Raw genomic sequence first — 23391 nt, 5'->3', positions numbered from 1 at the left:
AGGAGAACTGTGTGCCCTGCTTCGCACCACCATTGTAGAGAAATAAAAACCAACTTGAATGTGTTCAGAGCAGAATGGTGACCGAACCTAAACCTTCCTCAAAGTGAGGTAGTCACAGCCTGGCAAATTTGGTTGTCTTCAAATATTTGGACGGCTGTCATAGGAGAGAAGACAACCAAATTTGCCAGGCAGTGACTACCTCACTTTGAGGAAGGTTTAGGTTTGGTCACCATTCTGCTCTGAACACATTCAAGTTGGGTTTTATTTCTCTACAATGGTGGTGCGAAGCAGGGCACACAGTTCTCCTGGTGCAAGAGTGAGACCACTGTCTGGTCTTAAATACTACCCTTCTATTAAGGGAGCCCGATGTGCAAACTTGTTTGGCTGTCACATCACACTGTTGGTTCATGTTGAGTCCATTATTAACTAAAACTTCTAGATTTCTTTTGGACGGCTGTCATAGGAGAGAGGAGAAGGCAATGGCACCCCACTCTAGTACTCTTGCCTGGAAAATCCCATGGACGGAGGAGCCTGGTAGGCTGAAGTCCATGGGGTCGCTAAGAGTCGGACACGACTGAGCGCCTTCACTTTCACTTTTCACTTTCATGCATTGGAGGAGGAAATGGCAACCCACTCCAGTGTTCTTGCCTGGAGAATCCCAGGGACGGTGGGGCCTGGTGGGCTGCCGTCTATGGGGTCGCACAGAGTCGGACACGACTGAAGCGACTTAGCAGTAGCAGCAGCAGCATAGGAGAGAAGGATGAGATATGTCCTGTCTGTCCCAAGAAGATGTGATTAAAAAGCACTGGGTGGAGCCCTGGGAGAGAGAGGGTTCAGTTGTTACTGAGAGTCAGAGCTGCCTAAGGATGGAATGTATAGCCTCAGGATGAAGTTCATTATCATTGGACTGGTTCAAAAATAAGCTAAAATACTACACGGCAAGGAAGTACTTTATGTTAAGATGCTTAATGAGAAGTAGATCCCTTTTTTATACCATTCAAAAGAGTTTTTACTTAATAAATTATACTTCATAATAAGGGAAAAATCAAGATTTGATTATAGGGAAGTTATAATTTTCTGGCAAATCTCTAAAAGTAATAGAAATTAATTGCTTGGAGAACATTTTATCTAAGTATAAAAGTACATGATTTATTTCATATACTTTGTGTTTTAGTCTGCAAAGGCTGAACGATATGAAGTTATCACGTGGGAGGGTTTTTAGCAGGTTTAAAGTACTACCATTTTTCCAGATTGCTGGCTGATGTTATCCTCAACCATGTTAGAAATTTTGGTGTTTCTCCCTTCCTCCTTTTGCTTACATCATAGTATGTAGATGGTACAATATGTTGGTTAACCTCAGTCTGACACTTATATCGTGTTTTCTCTTTTGCTCCATCAGTGTCTGGGATGTAAATTAACCAATAAAGTGACAACAAGAAATCAGACAGAGAAAATTTCCCATTTCTACTCACTTGTAATTCTCCTAATTTTGTAGGGGTTTTCCACAGGAAATCACAGAAGAATAGCTGAAATGCTTTATCTTATATACTTTTCTTCTGAAGGAGCAGTTAATTGTCTTCTTCGCAGAGTGGTCTAAATTCTCGTACCAGACAGCTGTGTTTACTATAGTACAAATTAAATTCTTTGCTAAATGATGTCTCTAAGTACTTTCAATCATTAAGAGCCAAATTATTTAGTTACTTCTCTACCCAGTGGATTTCAGTGAAGGCGATATGATGGGTTTTCTAAGCAAGAAAAATATAACATGAGAATATTTATATGCCTTTAAACAGAAAGAAATCAGTGATATTTAATTCCAAGTAAATTTGAGTATCACAGAGTCAGAGGATACTCCATTATCTCAAATTAGGTTTGTATCAAAGACAATGTGCTGAGAGACTTTCAGTTCAGTCAGTTCAGTCGCTCAGTCGTGTCCGACTCTTTGCGACCCCATGAATCGAAGCACACCAGGCCTCCCTATCCATCACCAACTCCCGGAGTTCACCCAGACTCACGTCCATCAAGTCAGTGATGCCATGCAGCCATCTCATCCTCTGTCGTCCCCTTCTCCTCCTGCCCCAGTCCCTCCCAGCATCAGAGTTTTTTCCAATGAGTCAACTCTTTGCATGAGAGACTTTAGGCTATTTTAAAAGACTATTTAAAACTTGTATTAATAATTTTTGTCTTCAAAGAATAAATCCCCCAATTAAAATCTTTATTTTGCACATACTTAAGCCATACCATACATGCTATCTAATCCTCCTAGTTACTTTTACGTAGTTTGTAAGAATTAAAAAAAAAAAGAAAAAACTTTTGTAGATTAAAATTTTTCAGTCTGTCTTTGTTTGGCTTGTATATTTCTCTCCCACCCCCTACTTGTGTAATCAAAGCATTTTTGACCTATCCTCAGGAAAGGCAGTCCTTTATTATCAGGATTTAACTACCCAGGGCGGTGCCCTCCTGGGATTTACTGAAACTAAATGCTTTGATTACTCAATTTCAGTTTTAATGAGAAAAGTTGAAATCTTTGCCTAACATAAAGGTTTTTCTTTGTCTCTAAATTTTGATTTTCCATGCTATCAGAGGCCCCATTACAACAGGTAATTTGAGTGTTGATTGTATGTTTTCTCAGTTTGTAATTGTGTTAAATGTATCTAAAATGTTCACAGTTTTACAAATTAAGCTTACCCTTAGGGTCCTTCCAACTCAGAAATTCTGTGGTTTTAAGCTTCAGTTAGAAAATGTGATCTTTGCTTGTTGTCCTGTGTGTCCTCTCCTATATACATATATGAGTAGGAATCATAGAATTTTAGAGCTGGAAGATGTATTCAATGTTATCTTGTGATTCTACACGTGAAGAGTTCAGAAGCCCAAAGAAGCTAGGGGACTAACACAAGGTCACAGCAGGAACTGGCAGCTGGAACCCTGGCCACTTACTGGAGCACTAAAAATTAACTCACATGTTTTTAATCTGAAAATATTCAGACTTCTGGAGAATATTCTTCTACAAATTTAAGAATTTGAGGTATTCTTTTACAAATTTAAGAATGTTGAGGTGTTTATATTAAGCACAATTTACTATTAAATTCTATAAACAATACTGTCATGCCTGTTGTTTTCTCCAAACCTGGAATCACATTTGAAAATAAATTACAACTTGGGGTAGGTTAAAGCATCTGGATTTTACACTTCTGGGGTATTTTTCAGTGACTTAGAAGCATAAACTGATGCTGCCAAGTTAGGCCCGTTTTCAAGTGGAAGGATTGCTGATGGGGAAAGTTCCCCTCGTGCAGCTGCCCTGGCAGTCGAGCTGAGATGATGAATATGAGATCAGCTCTCCAGATTACTGGGACCTATGGCCAAGACAGCACTTCCCCTCCTCCCGGCCTTACGTCTGATTTACCTGGAACCAGTCCCTGATGGTTGTCTTCTGCCCATCCTGCCGCCTTGGCCAAACCCCAGCACCATTGTTGAATTGTATGGCAGGGTTAAATCCTCACTGAGAATTGAATGTATAAAAATTAAAGATGTTTTTGGGCTTCCTGTGTAGGGCAGTAGTAAAGAATCTGCCTGCCAGTGCAGGAGACACAAAAGACGTGGGTTTGATACCTGAGTCAGGAACATCCCTTGGAAAAGGGAATGGCTACCCACTTCAGTATTCTTGGCTGTCCATGGGAAGTCCCGTGGTCCCATGGACAGAGGAGCCTGGCAGCCTATGGCCCATAGCATGCATGTATGTGTATATATAGAGAGAGAGCATATAGTCTGTATGTGGAAGTTAGTTTTCTCAGTGGAGTACAAGTACTTCAAAAAATAATCCTCTTAGAAATGAAAATAGTTCCAGGGTTAGGTCTTCCTAATTGTGGTTTCAAGCCAAGAAGTCAGAAGAATTTCCAAGTTAATTGACTCCATGCACTCACTTTTTGCTAGGGATTTTTAGAAACTTCTCGGGGTAATTCCTCACAGTTGTAGTAGAGAGATGAACTGTGTCGTGTGACTATAACCCTTCAACAGATCTTAAGGCAGTATGGCCTGGTGGGCTCTGCTGTCAGCATCCTTATCTAGTATGGCCTGGGAGGTGTCAACCACTTGGCATTCCCTCTTCTTCAGAGTAGCCTGGAGCCAGTGATGTGTTCAGTCATGAATTCTTTGAGCAAATACTAATTAGTTTCATCCTGGGGGTTGGGGAAATAGAAGAACTTGACAATGCCTTGATCCTAAAAAACCAGTCAGTTTAATGGAGGACCTAAGATATGGCCTTAAATATCTGAAATATGATAATATTGTCTTATTCACTATTATAGAACCAGCACCTATAGCTGCCATGTAGGAATTGCTGAATAAAGCAGTATTTTTCAGATGAAAGAGTGAATGATCTCATAGCCTTAAGGTTGAAGAGCCGGCTAGTTGGAGTGGGCAGAGAAGACTTCAAGGCAGAGATTACATTTGGGGCAGGATCCTGAGGGAAAGGTAGAAATTTGAAAACATGAATCTAACTAGGGAAAACAGCAGAGGCAGAAAAATGAGTGGCAAAGGCTCAAAAAGAGCCATCTCTGAAGTTGGAAGGGAATGGTGAATAATTCTGCGGGAATGAAGAGTACACAAAAGAGAAAGAGGAGAATGAGGCTAGAGGTAAGATTGAACCAAACTGTGCAAGGCTCGGGAATTTAAACCACATTTTGTAGAAAATGGGGAAATTGTGTAAGTTTTAATATAGAAATGATTTACTATAATGAACATTGTGCTTTAGGAATATAAATCTAGTAGAAGTCTGCTCAGGGGTTGCAAGGGAAAGGCACAGTGACACCATGTGGGAAGAACTGCAGTGATTCCTCATGAGTTAAACTCTGATTCAGGCTGAGATAGATAAACAAGAGCAATGAGGATAGAAGGAAGGGGCAGAAACCAGAGATTTTTGAGGGAGCCACCTGGCTGAATCAGTTAATTCAGTAACTTATTAAATCTAGAAGACAGCAGATGATAGGAGAATTTTGGTGTGGTTGCTTAGAAGGTGGTGGTTTCACTTAATAGGAGGTGGAGTAGGTTTCAGAAGGAAGGCCATTCATGGGTCTTCAGTTGCGGTCAAATTGATTATAAGTTATGGACAGGAAGATGCCCTGCAAGCAGCTGGAAATGTTATAGGTGTTGAAAAAGGAAGGGCACATGAGATTTAAATTGAGGAGTCATCTGCATGGAGTAGATAACTAAATCTAGGAGACTAACATAACCATGTGAAGAGAGTGATTATGGTAAAGACTAGAGATGGACCAAGGGCAGATAACAAATCTCCTTTTGAGGAGGAAGAATGCTTGAGCAGAAGTGTCTAATGCAGTGAGAAGGGAACATTTTGAGGACGGAAGGTAACCCTTCAGAGAAGTCAAGTGGGATGAAGAACAAGAAATGGCTGATGAGTTTGGAAACATGGAGTAAATCATAACCTTTAGGTACTTATTTATTTGAGGCATAGAAGGATTAATTAAATTGCAAAGGTAATACTATATGCGGAAGACCTGGGTTCAGTCCCTGGGTTGGGAAGATCCTCTGGAGAAGGAAACGGCAACCCACTCTAGTACTCTTGCCTGGAAAATGCCATGGACAGAGGAGCCTGGTAGGCTACATGGGGTCACAAAGAGTCGGACACAACTGAGCGACTTCACTTTCACTTTTCAAAGGTACTGCAGATTAAGTTAGAGTTTCAGCATTGGTGATTAGAGCTTTTCTTGCATACTTTTTTTTTTTTTTTCTTCTTGCATACTTGATAAGAAAAAAGAATGGCACTCAAGCAGGGAAAAGTACTTTTTAAGAACATTTCTTGTTGAATTATGGAGAAGATCAAATGAAAGAATGGTTCTGTATTTCTTGCTGTAGGGCCTGGCCCATAGATTTCAATAAATGCTAGCCTGTACAGTTGACATTATCATTATCAGGAAATGCATTGTTCAGAATTAAGGGAGAAGAAGGTATATGGTTTGTGGACTAAGAGTAAGGGTTATTTGGAGAGGGAAGAAGAAGCATGATTTAAGGAGATCTTGAGTAAGTACGGTGTTAAGTGCAAAAGCAGAGTGGTTAAAACCTAGAAAAGGGAACAGACCTACATTTCTCTGAATTGGGAGCACATATGGAAAGTAATAGGGACATTTTGCTCCTGGGTGACAGACAGTGAGGAGAAGAGAGGTTGGAGAGCCTGCCATGCAATGCTCTCCACTTTCTCGTTAAATTCAGAGGAAGTCTCCACTGCAGATGTCTGCTTATGGCATGAAGGGACAAAATCAGAGTCAGTATCGTATGCTCTGCATCTGCTGTGAATCAGGTGCTGCATTAGATGCTGTAAACTGCTTCCTTTAATCCTTGTGAAAAGTCAGGCATTAGGGATTTGTATTCATGTTTTACAGATGAGAAAACATGCCAAAGGTCAAGTAACGTACCCAGGATGGCATAGCTAGGAGAGGGAGAAGCCAGGATTCAGAGCCCTGTCCTTCAGACTCGAGCCTGTGCTCTTCATTGAAAGGGAGCCCGCTGGTTTGCTGTCTCGTAGATGCAGACCTGCACAGCTTTACAATAAGGTTCTGTAGGCTGGTTATTCCTGTCAGTCACCACAGTGAATATCAAAGAAAGGCCCTTCTTATTTGGCAAGTGCATGACTGTGAAACTGGGGTGAACCAGAAATGTGAATTCTGGATCCCTGAGTGCCCTAGTACCGCACGGAATAGTGCTTGAGTTTAGACTCCTTGGTACACCGGGAGAACGCCTTACAGGCGCCAGCAGTTAGGGTGGGAGGAGGGGTGTCCAGGAGGGTGTGTTGGACTGTAAGAGGAGTGCTGCTACCTCGATTTTCCAACAAGAGGATCAAAGGGTTACCTTCCCTTCTCTTTCCCACAGCTGCCCCTCCCTGCCCCTCAGCAATCAGAGTCCTTTGACCACACTGCAGGCCCCGAGCCCAGGCCGCAACACCCTTCTATCTACTTAGGCTGATGTTCTGTCCTGATGTAAATAGTCACATTCTCATTTAAATAGCCTAATGAGAGGGTGCAGCAGGATCTAGCCAATTTTGGGGAAGAGGTAGAATATAGTTTCCCAATTTCCATCTGTCACCTAACACAACTGTTGTTTTAATATCTTGCCTTCCATAGATAACATTGTAGGCCTCTTATTTAATCATGCATTCACTAAAGAATTATTTATTGAATGCCCACAATATAATAAACATTACTGCAGGCACTGGGGATGTGGCACGGAAGAAACCATTGTCCCCACCCTTACACGGCCTCTGTTCTAATGGGGAAGTTAGGCAGTAGTCACATAACATGTGTAGTATATTAAATGGTAATTAGTACAGGCAGAAATGTAAAGCAGGGGAAGCAGCAAGGAATTTAGGGATGGGAGTGATAGAAGTTTAGATAAGGGTAGGGTGAGCCATGGAAGCTCGCCAGAGAATGGCATTTCTGCAAATCCTGAAAAGTAAGAGACCGTGCAAGTATACAGGGAAGGAGTGTTCTAGGCAGAGGAGACAGTGAGTGCAGAAGCTCTCAGGTGGAAACTGAGCTGGCAGCAGATTATGTGACTGCCTAGAAGTAGTAACAAACAAGAGCAAAGAGAAAGTGGCTTCACACGGCCCAAGGACTGTGCGCTGTTGTAAAGACTTGGGCTTTTCAGATGGAAGGCCTTTAGAGGGTCTGGGTCTTTTTTTTTTTTTAAACTTCTTGCCATGGAAAAATTTAATCATATATACACAAAATACTGTAATGAGTCCCGTTGACGACTCATTCAGCTTCAACGGTTTTCAGTTTTGGAGAACTTTGAGCAGAGGTGTGTCAGGACTTGCCATGACCTGACATGAACAGGATCACCCACAAGAACAGGCCATGGGGAAGTGGGGGAGGCACAAGAAACATAGGAGCAAAAACTTAGGAAACTAATCATAGTGGGCTCGTACTCCATGAAACCAGGGAACAGTGACGGAGACAGTAGGTAGTGGTTAGTTTGGGGATATCTTTTAAAGATCTGACTAGATACCATGTATTTTATGCTTTGTTCAAAAAAAGATTTTGACTATGTAGTGCAGCAACAAGGGTAAGGAGATGTAGAAAAGAAATGATACCAAAAGACTATTTTAAATTTTATTTCCTGTTTAAGAATAAACCAAATTTATAAGCCAAGCCAGGTTCCCCAAAAAACTGGCCTATAAATGAAAACACATTTGAGACACAGTTCATCCATAAATTACAAACTTTCTATTCTTCCCATATTATTTTGTAACCATGGATAATTGGGCCACGAAAAGGGTAAGCATTTATTTGTAATTTATTAATGAGGCAGTGACACCTGTTGAGGTACAAATCCCCAACAATTTCTGGAGTTAGCAAGTGTCTTGATTTCCTGAAAGAAGTAGGATTTATAAACAACTATATGTGATGTAATGAAACTGAAAATTCAAATAAAGCAAACAAGAAACCAGAGGTCAAAGTATGACCCAAAAAAAAAACCCCTCAAACTTTCTGAGTCTTGAATAGTGATTTTATTCTACTTCCCTCTGTAGTTGACGAAGCCCTCTTTGCCTATTTTGTTGTGTTTAATGGCCCAGTTTGCCCTTCTGATCTCAGGCAAACATCTAAGGGATGTATGCTGGTCAAACAAGTAGGGCAAATAAAAAAGGTGAACGAATGTGAATGAATCAATGCAAGTCCAGGAGCACTACTCAAAAAACAACCATGTCAACAGTGAGTGGGGCAGAGAGGATATTTTCATGTCATTCAATCTTATAAGAACACCACACCTACATTTGGAAGAATCAGGATGAATTCCAAGGTCCTCTGGGTCTTGACTCTCTGACCTTAGGTTATGCCACTCGTTAATCTGTCTAAATTTCTGTTTTCTTATCTGCAAAATGGGAGTGATAGTGCCAAGTCTGTCTACTTCACGAGGTCTTTGGGAAACCCAGGAGAGAAGCAGCCCCTTTTTATTAAAAAAAAAAAGAGAGAGAGAGAGAAATTGGTGCTTCCATGGGGCCTGCCATATGGCAGACACTGTGTGGTTCTCACAAGAGCCCTCTGAGGGAGGTCCCCTTATTGGCCCATTTGTAGGTGTGGAGCTTTCAGCTCAGAGAGGTTATTTAACTTGAAGCCCACAGAGCTGGAAGAAGAAAGAACTGGGATTTGGTCCCAGATTGGATCAATGTGAAACCCCCTGGCTTAAAAAGAAGGAACTAACTTTACTAAGCATCTTCCTACTCTATGCCAGAAACTATTAGATACGGTTCTGTACGATCTTGTTTGATGAAGTTTATTCTGTACTTCTGTGTCATCAACATATAAGGAGTAAGAAGGAACAATAAAATCTGACTGTTTTGCAGTACTAAGAGGAGGTATGTTATGAAAACAATATTCTTCTCTTTCTTCCTCCTGTTCTTCTTCTCCTCCTCCCCTTCCATTGCCCGCCTTCTCCTTTTTCTTGTTTATAATATGACTTGCACTCGAACAGAGGAGAATCAGTATGTGGTTTAGTAATGTCTGTGGCATGATTTTGTCTATGAATAAGGCTTACAAGGGGACAAGTGCACTTCTGCCATCTCACAGCTGTCTCTGAGACCTTCTTTCCCACAATACACACCAACAAAACCAAAACAGGGTTTTCAGGGATAACTGTTGTGTAGCAACACTGTGCCACACAAAGGAGAGAGAGGAAACACTGGGCCCACTGGACATACACAGAAGAAAAAGTGATTAAGCCGAGTGGAAACCAGTGTAATGGAAAATATGAATGGGCTTTGGAAGTGGACAGACCCAAGTTCAAAGGGCTGCCCAATCACCCCAGTTACAGGAATGGCGGCAGTTTATGTCGCCTTAATGGGCCTCAGTTCCCGCGGCTGTGGAATGTGGTAGCACTACTGACCCCATGGGGCTGAAGTGAAGATTGGAGAAGTTAACAAGCCCCCTTCGCTTCCATAAAAACAGAAAGTGAGGAAATATAGGTGTGTGTGCTCTGGGAACAAACAAGAGAGGTAAAATAGTAATTCTTCAGTTGCCAATAGATTTTACCAGCTTCTTATTGCAATAAGCGATGTTTTCCTGCCCCAATCCATCATATTCCCCAAGAAAGGGACAGTAGTGGAGTCTTGTGGGCTAAAGTGGTGGAGTGTCATGGAAGATTCAGATTTCGGCTGGACCTTTGAAGGATGAGTGGTTCTAGAGAGAGAAGAGAAGGAAGGGACATCCCGTGTGATAGGAACCACCAAGCCCTGAGGACTGGTAGGAATTATGACTGAGGAGATGAGGGGTCAGGCTCATCACAGAGCTTTCCTATGTGCTGTTCTTCCTGCCAGGAGTACTCTTCTCAGCCTCTGCCCACCCCATCCCTCGTTATATTCTTACTCTTCTTTCAGAGTTTGGCCCTCAGTACGCCCTCAGGAAGCTTTCTCTGTCTTCACCAGGTCAAATCTCTATTCCTTTGGAAGTGTTTCATAGTTATGCATTTATATTTATTTGTGAGAGGTTTTAATTCATATGGGTCCTACTCTGTAATTTCCATAAGAACAAGGGTTGTGTCTGTTTTTTACTCAACTGTGTATCTTCCACTCCCTGACCTAACTTACTGCAGTACATGGAACACAGAAGGGGCTTAATAAGTGCTCACTGAAACAATGTATACATTTTGGCTACTGGTGAGGTAATAGCCTGGATAGCAGATAGGGCTTATATTTGAGAGGTGCCAAGCTCTTAACTCGTTTAATCCTTAAAAAGCAATCCTATGAAATCAGATGTATTGTTACTTTCCTTTTAAAGATGGAGAAGCTGATGTCCAGAGACCTTAACCGTCCTTTCCCACTGGTCCAGCTAGTAAGTGACAGCAGAGCGATTTTGAGCACAGCAGCCTTGCTTCAGAGCTCTTGGATTTAACCGCATTGCTCTGCTGCTTTAGCAGTAGAGGCCAAAGTTAGATACACGAGACAAGTCAGGGTAGATTTCTCTTTAAAATGTGTGGACTTTTCCCTCTTCCTTCTCTCCCTCAAGTATCATCACTTCATGAGAAAAACTCAGCAGAAAAGAACTACATCATGTGTCACGTCTCACATTCATGTTGACTCTACATTCTGCCAAAGTGCTATGTCCAAATTAACTCAGTACCTAAACTGGACCTTTTAAAATCTGATTCTTAGAAACTTCTAGACCACTTACCTTACTTACTGTTAAAGAACCAGTATGTACTTTTCCAGAGCATGACAGAGTTAGTTGCTTTAAATAAAAGGAGGTGATTTGACTAAGTTTGGTATTATCTGAGACCCTTGGTTTCTGTTTCTTACTCAAAAAGCAGATCTAGCCTGTGGCCATCAGTATGTATTGAGTCATAAAGCTTCTGGAAGAAAGGCTTGTTTTCATCAGGGAAACCGAGGACTCCTGAGTACCTCCAAGAACGATAGCTGTTACTACAATAACATAGTTATTACTTTTAAAAAGCCCAATAAAATGTGTCACTCTGGGAAAAAAGACAGCCTAGAAATAGAAGTAGCCGGAATTGGTCATTTATTCAAGCCACCTGCCTTTAAACAGAATTTTTAAAAAATCACCTCACAGAAGTTGTACTATTTAAAGATCTCTGGGTAGAGGAATACATTACAATAAGATAGTTGTTAACACTTGGGTACTGCTATTACATACTAGGCAGAGGTCTTAAAGATTTTTATGTGTGTCAATGTATTTAATCCTCGTAGCAAACCTATGAGGTCCAATTATTATCCTCATTTTACAGATGAGGAGCTGGATGCTGCCCCAGGTCGCAGGGCTTGCAGATGGTGGTGCTGTCATCAAACCCAGCTAGTCTGTTCATCAAGTACATGCTCTTACAGTGCCCCTTGGAAGCTGAATGTCATCTTTGTTTCCTTTCCTCTAATTGAAATCTTAACTTGTATGCAAGCCATTAGTGTTTATTAAAAGCCTGCTATACTCAGACTCTTTCAAAAATAACCCACCCTTTCTGGCAGATACAGGTGCTTTCTATAAACTTAATTTTCAAGGGAACTACTGTGCAAAGAAATAACAGACTGAATAAAAATAATCAGATTCTCCACAGAATTGGAGAATTCTGTGGAGAAATGAATTTCTGAGTCAGTTGCAAATAGCTGTCAGTCACTGTGGCATTTTATGGAGTATTCCCTCCCCTAAGGTAGAATTCCATTGTCTTCATGTGCCAGAGAGCCTGAAAATAGTACTTTTTGTGTGTCCCCACACTTCAGCTTTCTTCTTTCAGTCGGCATTTTGGAAAGTCCACAAAACCCAGGGCCCTCCCTGTCACTGCCTTGTGGTCTGTGTAAAAAACCAGATGATGCCATGCTGGCTTGAACCCTTTCAAATGGATCAAACAGCGCATTAGTCATTGGCAAATTTTTCAGGCCCTTTACCTCAGAGACTACCCAGTTCCTCATTCTTGCCACCCTTCAATCATGAAGTAATAGCAAGAAAAAGATGTGAGTACTTTTTGAGGACACCTCCCACCTCTTTCCTTCAGTGCCCATGACTGATTCCTTCATCATGGTTATATTGAAGGGTCTGGACATCCAAAGTGATTGGGCTTTTAAATTTTTTTTTTTTTAATTATGAGAGTATGATAACACGTTTACAGGAGACTTGGAAAATACACAGCAAAGTTACATGTAGTTCCACTATATATTGCAATTATTTTTTAAGTAAATTAAGATTTTTTAGTTGGAGTTTTAATATCAAACTCTCAAAAATTAATAGAATGAATACACAGAGAAGTAGAAGGTTATAGTAGGCCTGAAAAGCACTATGAATTCAACATAATTAAGATTTATACAGCTTTTCACACAACAGTAGGATACAAATTCTATTCAAGTTCCCATAGGCTATAAACTAGGAGACCTAGGAACACATCCAGAGAGAGAAGACCAGGTGCAAACAGTTGATGGCCTAATGGTATTGAAATCATACAGAGTCTGTTCTTTTATCACTGTGGGATTATATTAGAAATGAATATCAAAAGATATTTGGAAATAATCCACATATTTTCTAGTGCAATTTGACTTTTACCAAGAGAGATCTTTGACTTAGCTATTGAAAGCCTCAATAAAGTTAGAAGATTGAAAAAACACAGAGGGTGATTGCAGAGATGAAAGCATTTAAATGAGAAATTAATATCAAAATGAGAAATTTATATCAAAGATATGTTTAAAATCCCATGTATTCAGAAATGAAATGTCCACTTTTAAATGATGGATGTATCTAAGAAGCCAAAACAAGGAAATAGAAAATATTTGTAATAGAATAAAAATGAAAAGAGAATTTACCAGGATTTGTTGCATGCAGCTGAAGCTGCTCAGTGCAGTTAAATACAATGTGGAGTCTTGAATAAGGTATGAAAAAAATAATGGGACACTAGCATAAAATTTTGTGAAATTTGAACAAAATCTGTACTTTAGATTGAGGGCAGGAGGAGAAGAGGCAATAGAGGAGGAGATGGTTGGATGGCATCACTGACTCAATGGACATGGGGTTGAGCAAACTCCAGAAGAGAGCAAAGGACAGGAAAGCCTGGCATGCTGCAGTCCACGGGGTTGCAAAGAGTTGTGGACATGACTTAGAGACTGAACAACAACAAAAGTTAATAATACTGTATCACATGTTAATTTCATGTGTTTTTTTATAACATAGTATTTCTTTATATTCTCAGAATTGGATTAGAAGTTTTAGCCTCATTCAAATTTTTTTAAGATCAGTAAGATAAACTTTCCAGACTTTTAGCAGTAATACTAGATGCTAAAATACATGAAAGTTTTTTGAAGTTTTGAGTGAATATAAATTAGAATGTGTCATTGTATTTGAACTAAGTTGTAATTGGGCTTTAATTGCTAGATTCCTTCTGTGTCCTGCTTAAGTGGCAAGCCTACCTGATTTCACCCAAGTGAAGCATTTCGTCATGCCTTACACTGTTGCATTCCTGTGCTCAGTGCACTTAAAAGTGAAATTACATGGTCTATTTAATGCTCTTTCACTGTTCATTTACTGCTTAAGACGTCCCTGTGGAATATGCCATCATAACAAAGGCTGATTTCAGATGTCGATACCAAGACACAGAACTGGCATCAGCAACCCAGGGAGTATGCAGGGACAGCAGCCACCTTTGGAGCAAACCCAGAACTCTTCTTTCCCTGTACTGCCCCCAGGGAAAAGGCTTTCTGCCTGTTATAAAAGGGAAAGCACTGAGTTCATAATTGGTTTTATGCCCAGGGGGCTTATTTAAGTGCTTACCTGTTTAAGAAATTATTTATTTGTGCCTCAAGGGGGTCAAAACCTAATTAATCCTAAACATGCTTTGTGATTAGATTGCTCTGCAAGGACTGAAGGCCATTCTCGCAGGTCGCCTTGCTCCTTGGAAAGGGTTGGAAAGCAAGATTTGCAACCCTTCTGAGCTAGGGTTCAGGCAGAGAGGCCCTGTATTTCCAGTGGGGAGCTACACTACAGATCCACAGGGAGTCTGTCCTTTGCTTAGAAAGGGAACTTCTTTCTCCCAGAAGCATCTGGGGCATAATCCCAGCTTTAATCAACTTTTTCTCAACCCTGCAATGGGAGATTGGATTGGGAAAAAAATCTATACTGAAAAAAATGCTAACAAAATCATGCCTCAGTGGAATGTAAATCGATGAGATGGTATTTATAGTAGAAATAGATGAGTTGAAAGGGATTCTGTCCTTTTCCAAGAAATTTTACTGGCAAGTATAGATTCTTCCTCAAGTTTATATCAGAAAGACATCCATCAAGGATCTATGGCCACATGAGATATGTGTATACTTAGTTTTTCATCTGAGCTAAGGGCTGCTTGTGCAGATTAAAATATGTCCAATGATTGCATAGTTGGGAGCTCCTCGATGTCAGTCATACGCTTCCTCAAGAAGAGATAATATGAGTTAAAGAGATGGAGTAACCAGCTCTTCTCAATGTTAGACTGAAAGTCTTGCACCCCAGGAAATGTCCTTAGTCCCAGGCAAACCAGGATGGCTGTTCACCATTTGAGGAAACAGAGTGCATTTCCAACAGTTTTGGTGAATTTATCCGAGGATTCTGACTTATAATATTCAAGAAGGTAAAAATAAGGTCATTGATGTTTTCTGTTAGTATGATTTTAGTGTTGTGGTTTTCTCAAGGAAAGAATCTGTGATCTACTGTAGGAGGCTGGAGGACCAGCTAGAGGAGAAATGGTGCCCAAGCTCTTGTTACTTAAAATGTCATCATCTCCATGGGATTTCCTTTCTATTACTCTTGTCATCATTTTAAAGGTATAACAATAAAAATACAAATTACTTTAAATGGAGAAATCTGATTTTTTAAAAGAAGAGCTTAAACAGGTGTCAGATCTAAGGATTTGTACTTAGGGAGTATACTGTTTTTAAATTAAAGAAACAGATCACTGCAGGCCATGAGCTTGGGTGTCCATGGCCAACCCTTGTGGCCTCGTCCCTGGGCAAGACTCTCTCCTGCCTAATCTCATGGCAGATTAGGAAGGACTCTTTCCATTCACCTCTTTTCTTCTCTTGATTTCCATCAGTCAGTCAGTCCCAGTCCCGTTTTCACTGATCTTGCACTCAGCATTTATGACATAAAATGCAGTATGAGTGCAGATGAAAACGTGTTCTTGGTTAATGGAAGAGGGTGCTTAATGGCTACACAGCACACTCCGAGATGTGCTCTTCCTTCCAACTTTAACAAGACGTATGCATTTTAAATGGTCTACTTCTTGAAGAGTATCTTTCACACCCGAAACAAGTACCACTCGTGTTTTATTTCCATCCCATTATTTGTTCATCACATATTTTTAGAAAGGCCTAATTTGATATCATACTTTTTCTACTTATTAGCTTGTCTTAGCATTTTCCCATGTTGTGATATGGTCAGATATGCTAACTTGGAAATGTGCTTCTTATATAGATCTGCAACTATGTGGGACCTGCAAAGGTTATTGTTCAGTTGGTCACAAATGGAAAAAACATCCACCTGCATGCACACAGCCTGGTGGGAAAACACTGTGAGGATGGCGTCTGCACTGTGACAGCCGGGCCCAAGGACATGGTGGTCGGGTAAGTGAGCATGCGTGTCGCTGCAGAAGGAAGGCGCAGATCGAACACGGCCCCTGCGGGCTGGGACTGGACAGGCCCTTTTCATCAGGGGTCTTTGCAAGACCCTCAGAGAGTCTTAGAATATGAAAATTTGAGAAAACTAGCTATAGCAGAAATCAATACTTTATGGATGATTTCATACCCTTGATGATTCATTTAATGAACTTTGACTATAGATTTGCATTGTGAACATTTTGTGCAGACAGTGGGTTTTATTTCAGTTGTGTGCTGCTTAAAAAGTATGCACAGAAATGATATGACACATAAGAACTTAATTTCCAAAATATACAAACAATTCATTCAACTCAATGTCCAAAAAAGCATACAACCTGATTGAAAAGATGGGCAGAATACCTGATAGTTCTCCAAAGAAGACATGCAGATGGCCAACAAGTGTATGAAAAGATGCTTGATCTGGCTAATTACCAGGGGAATGCAAATCAGAACCACAATGAAGTACTACTTATACCTACAGAGTGGCTATCATCAAAAAGAATACAAAAAACAAATGCTGGTGAGGATGTGGGAAAAAGGGTGAGAATGTAAGTTGGTACAGTCACTGTGGAAAACAGTATGGAAGTTTATCAAAAAACTAAAACTAGAAATGCCATATGACCTAGCAATTCCACTCCTGGGTTATATAAAAACAGAAACACTAATTCAAAAAGAAACATGTATCCCAGGGTTCATGGCAGCATTATTTATAATTGCCAAGATATGGAAACAACCTAATTGTCCATCAGCAGATGAGTGGACTATGAAGATGTGCTGTGTACACACGCATGCACACACAATGGAATGCTACCCAGCCATAAAAAAGGATGAACTTTTACCATTTGCATCAACATGGGTAGACCTGGAAGGTGTTACGCTAAGTGAAGTAAGTCAGACAAAGAAAGACAAATACTGTATGATATCACTCATATGTGGAATCTAAAAAATAAAATAAACTAGTAAGTACGACGGAGAAGGCGATGGCACCCCACTCCAGTACTCTTGCCTGGAAAATCCCATGGACGGAGGAGCCTGGTGGGCTGCAGTCCATGGAGTCTAAAAGTCGGACATGACTGAGCGACTTCACTTTCCCTTTTCATTTTCATGCATTGGAGAAGGAAATGGCAACCCACTCCAGTGTTCTTGCCTGGAGAATCCCAGGGACAGGGGAGCCTGGTGGGCTGCCATCTGTGGGGTCGCACAGAGTCGGACACGACTGAAGCGACTTAGCAGCAGCAGCAGCAGTAAGTACAACAACAACAAAAAAAACAGACTCACAGTTATAGAGAACAAACTAGTGGTTATCAGTGGGAGAGGGAAGATAAGAGGGAGGGACAGGGTAGGGGTAGGGTACAAACTACTAGGCATAAAATAAGCTACAAGGACACATTGTAAAACATGGGGAACATAGCCAGTATTTTATAATAACTGTAAGTGAGGCTTCCCTTAAGGCTCAGATGGTAAAAAGTCCACCTGCAATGTGGGAGACCTGGGTTCAGTCCCTGGGTTGGGAAGATCCCTTGGAGGAGGGCATGGCAATCCACTCCAGTGTTCTTGCCTAGAGAATCCCACGGACAGAGGAGCCTGGTGGGCTGCAGTCCATGGAGTCACACAGAATCAGACATGACTGAGCAACTAACATGCAACACACACACACCCTAAAAAAATTTTTAATCACTATATTGTAGACCTATAACACATAATATTGCAACCGTACTTCAATTTTTTGGAAAAGTGTGCACAACCAAGAATTACAAATTTGTTTTGGCTTTCAGTAGACTTGAAATGTAAACATAAAGTGACATATTCACTTAAGGTTGGTCAGACAGATAAAACAAGCCTTTTTTTTCTTGTTTTAAAAAGTCTTCTGGTGGGATCTTTCCAGACCATATATTCAACCTGTGTCTCCTGCATAGGCATGCAGATTATTTACCACTGAGCCACTTAGGGAAGCCCTCAAACAAGCCATTTTTAATGAATGAAGTATTATAGAAATAAATTCAATTTTAAAAGAAATTTTCAATTCAATTTGTATAATTTTCAGGAATATCTTTCAGGGCTTCCTAATACTGGTTTAAGTAGTTTATGATAAAATGCCATTTAATCTCGACTATTCACTCAAAAGAAAAGAATTGTTTAAATGAACTGTAATTAAGCTCATGGTAACATTTCAGGCTTTGAATTCCGATCAGGTTTCAAGTTGGTTGGTATTGGGGAGGTTGAGCTTTCATGTTCCTGGGTATTTCTTTGTTTGACTGTTAAAATTTTCAAGTGTGAAAAACCTAGAGAGAGAGCTTTCTTTTAAGTCACTAAAATCTGATTCTTTTGATGTCAGGGGAAAAAAAGACTCTAGATTGGAGGAAGAAGCCTAAATTGATTTGAAAAATTCAACTGTGCTTTAAATGAACTCATTTCAACATCCTCTTAAAAGACTGGTCTGTTTCCTGTCGTGTGTCACAGTTGGTTCATGGTCTGTTTTGGAATACCCTTACAGTTGCTGACTGACCTCTGGAGAGCTTTGAAATGCAGGGTAAATGTCAGAGTTTCAGACAAATCGGTCACTTAGTATCTCTGCAAATTTTCTCCAATAGGCTACTGTCAGTCTGAAGTGTTTATTCTCTTCGGTCCTGTTTAATCTGTGTGATAATCATATGCTTCAGAGGAAATTATAGATGAAGTTCCCTACTAATAATGTTTGTTATTATAAATATTCCAGTATGTTGTCTGTAATTTGGTGTTTCTATGGTTTGCCTTAGTAGTCTTTGAGGATTTTAGAAGGAACTAATACTTATTTAACTTGGGGTCTACGGCAGGAGTCAAAGTAAATTCCCTGTCTCCAAGGAAAGTGAGGAAATGCGTTACTTACTCTGTTTTAGTGCTGGCATAGCAGGTTCTGTAGTTGGAAGAATTCATTCAACAAACAGTTTGAGCATCTGAACTTATAAATATGGTCATAAAGATGTCTGGTCATAGCTCTGCAGGATTTTTTAAATACTGTGCAGTTTTACTAAAAATGTAATCAAGAATAAATTCCCATTGGCCATCTGTTTTACATGTGGTATTGTAAGTTTCCATGTTGCTCTCTCCATATAGCTCACCCTCTCCCTTCTCCCCGCCCCCTGTGTCCATAAGTCTGTTCTCCATGTCTGTTTCTCCATGGCTGCCCTGAAAATAAATCCATCAGTATCATCTTTCTAGATTCCGTATATATGCATTAGTATACGGTATTTATCTTTCTCTTTCTGACTCAAACAGGGGCTCTGTAACCATCTGGAGGGGTGGGGTAGGGAGGGAGATGGGAGGGAGATTCAAAAGGGAGGGGACATATGTATACCTATGGCTGATACTTGTTGATGTTTGACAGAAACAACAAAATTCTGTAAACCAGTTATCCTTCAATTGAAAAATAAGTAAATTTTTAAAAATGTAATCAAGAGGATGCCATGAGAGTTACGTTAGATTCAGGTGCTGGTGGTGTCGCTCAGTTGTGTCTGACCCTTTGCAACCCCGTGGAGTACAACATGCCAGGCCTCCCTGCCCATCATCAACTCCTGGAGTTTACTCAAACTCATGTCCACTGAGTTGGTGATGCTATCCAACCATCTCATCCTCTGTCATCCCCTTCTCCTGCCTTCAGTCTTTCCCAGCATCAAGGTCTTTTTAAGTGAGTCAGCTCTTCACATCAGGTGGCCAAAGTATTGGAGCTTCAGCTTCAACATCAGTCCTTCCAATGACTACTCAAAGTTGATTTCCTTTAGGATTGACTGATTTGATCTCCTTGCAGTCCAACAGACTCTCAAGAGTCTTTCTCTAGCACCGTAATTCAAAACCATCAATTCTTTGGCTCTCAGCCTTCTTTATGGCCCAACTCTTACATCCATACATGACTACTGGAAAAGCCATAGCTTTGACTATACAGACCTTTGTAGGCAAGGTAACGTCTCTGCTTTTCAATACACTGTCCAGGTTTGTCATAGCTTTTCTTCCAAGGAGCAAGCGTCTTTTGATTTTGTGGCTGCAGTTGCCATCTGCAGTGATTTTGGAGCCCAAGAAAATAAAGTCTGTCACTGTTTTCATTGTTTCCCCATTTCTTTGTCATGAAGTGATGGGACTGGATGCCATGATCTTAGTTTTTTGAATGTTGAGTTTTAAGCCAGCTTTTTCAGTCTCCTCTTTCACCTTCACCAAGAGGCTCTTTAATTTCTTCTTCACTTTCTGCCTTAAGGGTGGTGTCATCTGCATATCTGAGGTTATTGACATTTCTTCTGGCAATCTTGATTCCAGCTTGTGCTTCATCCAGCCCAGCATGATGTACTCCACATATAAGTTGACAATATAAGGTGACAATATACAGCCTTGACATACTCCTTTCCCAATTTTGAAAACTCCTTTCCCAGTTTTGAAACAGTCCGTTGTTCCATGTTCCATGTAGATTCAGTAGCCTTTCCTGTTCAGAGTGCTGTGAAACCTTGGTACTCCTTTCATAATCTGACTTTTAACAGAGCAACTTTTGCCTAGAGTGTTTCCCAAAACACAGTATTTCCTTCATGATTCATTTGTCTCGCTTATTTTTTGTTAAGTTTCTAATATGAGAACCTGTCACATTTTAGTAGAAAGAGTCTCGTGCTAGTGGTCTGGAAACCAGAGTTCTGTGTGCAGTTCTGTCACTTTCGGCTGCAGGACTAGGGGTAATATGCATGACCTCTTGGGGACATGAATTTCTTCTCTTATGCAGTCTGAGAGTTAGGCCACAGAATCTACCTCCAGGCCCTTAACATCCAAATTCTATACTGAACTAACATTAGGTAGTCTTATGAAATAACGTGAGCCGACTTGCACATGTGTATTTAAAGGATGTCATCGATTATTCTTATTTAGTTCTAACTTGTAGTTAAGAAAAGCACATAGAGAAATTTAGGAAGACAGCCAGAGTTACTCCTCAGGCTTGTCAATACTAGAAATGGAACCCTGATAAGCTGTTTCCAGTGGAACAGTTTAGGTTGAGAGGATAGATTCATAAGCAGGGCATCAATCCAACATAATCAAAAAAGACATGGAGAATGACCCCGAGCAGATAAATAACCTTTATTATTTACCAAAACCAAATTATCAAAGCCAAAAGAATGACCTTTCCTTGGAGTGTTTCTCTTAACTCTCAGCCTGAGTTCTCAAGGTATTTTGTTACCTATATTAAAATATTCATGTTTTAGATAACTAAGTCATGATTTTAAGTTCGATAGGTTTAATGTGGAGGAGTGAGTCCTTGTAACTTTTTAAACTAATTTTAATTTTGACTTTTTGTCAATATTTTGTACTCCTTTAGTCTGCCCTTAGTGCTTATCCTCATAAAAATAATCTTAGTTTGGTGTTTTATTTTCAATCTTAAATATCAGCAGTTCGTTTCAACAACATTTTCGTTCTCTGAAATATGCATTCAATGGAAACTGTTACTTGACTTTGCTTTAAGCCACCTTCCTCACCAATAATCACCACACCCTCTGCTTGCTTCCTGGCAGCCCTGATTTAGAGAGATGTGAAGTTTTTTCTTTTTTTTTTTTAACTAATATTTCCAGCATATACCAATGGCAAGCTCTCAAAGTAGATATATAGATATAAAATGCAGAAGAGAAATGAGGCGAAGTAAGGCAGACCACATTAAACTGCTGTTTTTGTAGATCCAAAACAGTTGACTTGACTGTTTCAACCTAATACACAGAAAAGGAGCTATTTGGAGAAAATGGACAAGATCTGGACTGAGATTGGTAATATCCAGTTTCCAGACTTGGGTGTGTATTGTCAGTTGAGTTGGGCTGCATTTAAGTCTCTGGCCTGCTGTGACATCAATATTTTAGAGGAAGAAAGGCCAGATGGAGGAGCTACTTTAGAATCCCAATGCAAGGACTTGGGAATTTGATCTTAGCCAGAGGGCAGAGGCAGTTCCCAGATGATTATAATGATGGAAACGTCTGGCATAGTGCAGATTTCAAACTTGCCTGCTAAATAAAGTCATCTTTGATCACTTTGTAAAAATACTGATGCCAAGCCCTGTGTCCAGAGATTCTGATCTCATTGCCTGGTCATTGTGTAGAGCTACTGCTGCTGCAGTGATTCACAAACTTTAGGGGCCGTCAGAATCACCTGGAGGGTTTGCTGAAACATAGATGGCTGAGCCTCACCCCCAAGAGTTTCTGATTCAGTAAGCTTGGGATAAGGCCTAAGAATAAGCATTTTAATAAATTCTCAGGTAATGCTGCTGGTCTAGAGAGTACACTTTGAAAGCCATTTATGTATGGCATTTTGACTAAGAGGCAGGATTGTAGTTCCAGTCCAATTAGCAGTGATAACCTTTCTTCGTTAAATTTTTGAAATTAAATATTGTAACGTTCACTTTTTAAAGTGTACAGTTCTAATTTTGATAAATACTAGTATAATCACAGTCAAGGTAGAGAATAGTTTCATCACCTCCTGAAAATCCCTCTGTGACCTTTTAGAGTCCAATTCTCCTCCAACTCTAGGCCCTGGCAACCTCTGGTCTGTTTTCTACCCCTATAATTTTGCCTTTTCCATGATGACACACAAATGCGATAATACAGTGTGTAGCCTTTTTGAATCTGGCTTATTTACGTAGCATAATGTATTTCAGATTCCTCTAGGTTGCTGTGTACATCGGTAGTTTATTCTTTTTAATTATTAGGTAGTGTTACATTGTTGCGCTGTGTTGGTATATCAGTTTGTTTATCTACCTGTTGAAGAATATTTGGTTTGTGTCTAGTTTTTCAGAATAAAGCCACTTTTTTGTGTGAACAGAAGTTGTAATTTTTCTTGGCTTGGGTAAATACTGAGGAATGGAATTGTAGGGACTTGCGCTAAGGGTTCATTTATCTTGATAAGAAACCACCAAATTACTTTCCAAAGTGACTGTGCCCTTTTGTGTTCTCGTTTGTTAACATCTATGATCCTCTCAGTTTTTTCTGTTTCATGAGCTAATAATAATAATGTCTGCTCTCATTTTTGTTTTGCATTTTATTATAGAAATTTCCAAACATGTACAAAAGTAGAAAGACTAGCATGATGAGCCTTCATTGTACCCATCACTCACCTTCAACAATTAATTATTACGTGGCCAGTCTTGATTTAAATACATTCTTACCTAGGTAACTTGGTTACTGATATCTGGTTGAGTTCCACTGTGGTAAGGAAGTATTTGGTATGAGTCGACTCCTTTTAAATGTGCTGAAGCTTGTTTTCTGGATGGAATATGGTGTCTTGGTATATGT

At 40.1% G+C, this 23391-nt stretch overlaps 1 protein-coding gene across 2 annotated transcripts in view; it reads left to right on the top strand.

Moving 5' to 3' along the window:
• The window catches only part of NFKB1 (nuclear factor kappa B subunit 1), a 122651-nt gene that overhangs the window by 55491 nt on the left and 43769 nt on the right, over positions 1–23391 (top strand). For both annotated transcript variants that reach the window (XM_070790823.1, XM_070790822.1), the window contains exon 6: positions 15933–16081. In XM_070790823.1, coding sequence (XP_070646924.1) covers positions 15933–16081 — 149 coding nt within the window. The remainder of the gene's footprint in view (positions 1–15932; positions 16082–23391) is intronic.

This window comes from Bos indicus, chromosome 6 (genome assembly GCF_029378745.1).
Source record: "Bos indicus isolate NIAB-ARS_2022 breed Sahiwal x Tharparkar chromosome 6, NIAB-ARS_B.indTharparkar_mat_pri_1.0, whole genome shotgun sequence".
Classification (NCBI taxonomy): Eukaryota; Metazoa; Chordata; class Mammalia; order Artiodactyla; family Bovidae; genus Bos; species Bos indicus.
Note: the sequence above shows the minus strand (reverse complement) of the source record. Positions and strands in the feature narration are given on the sequence as shown.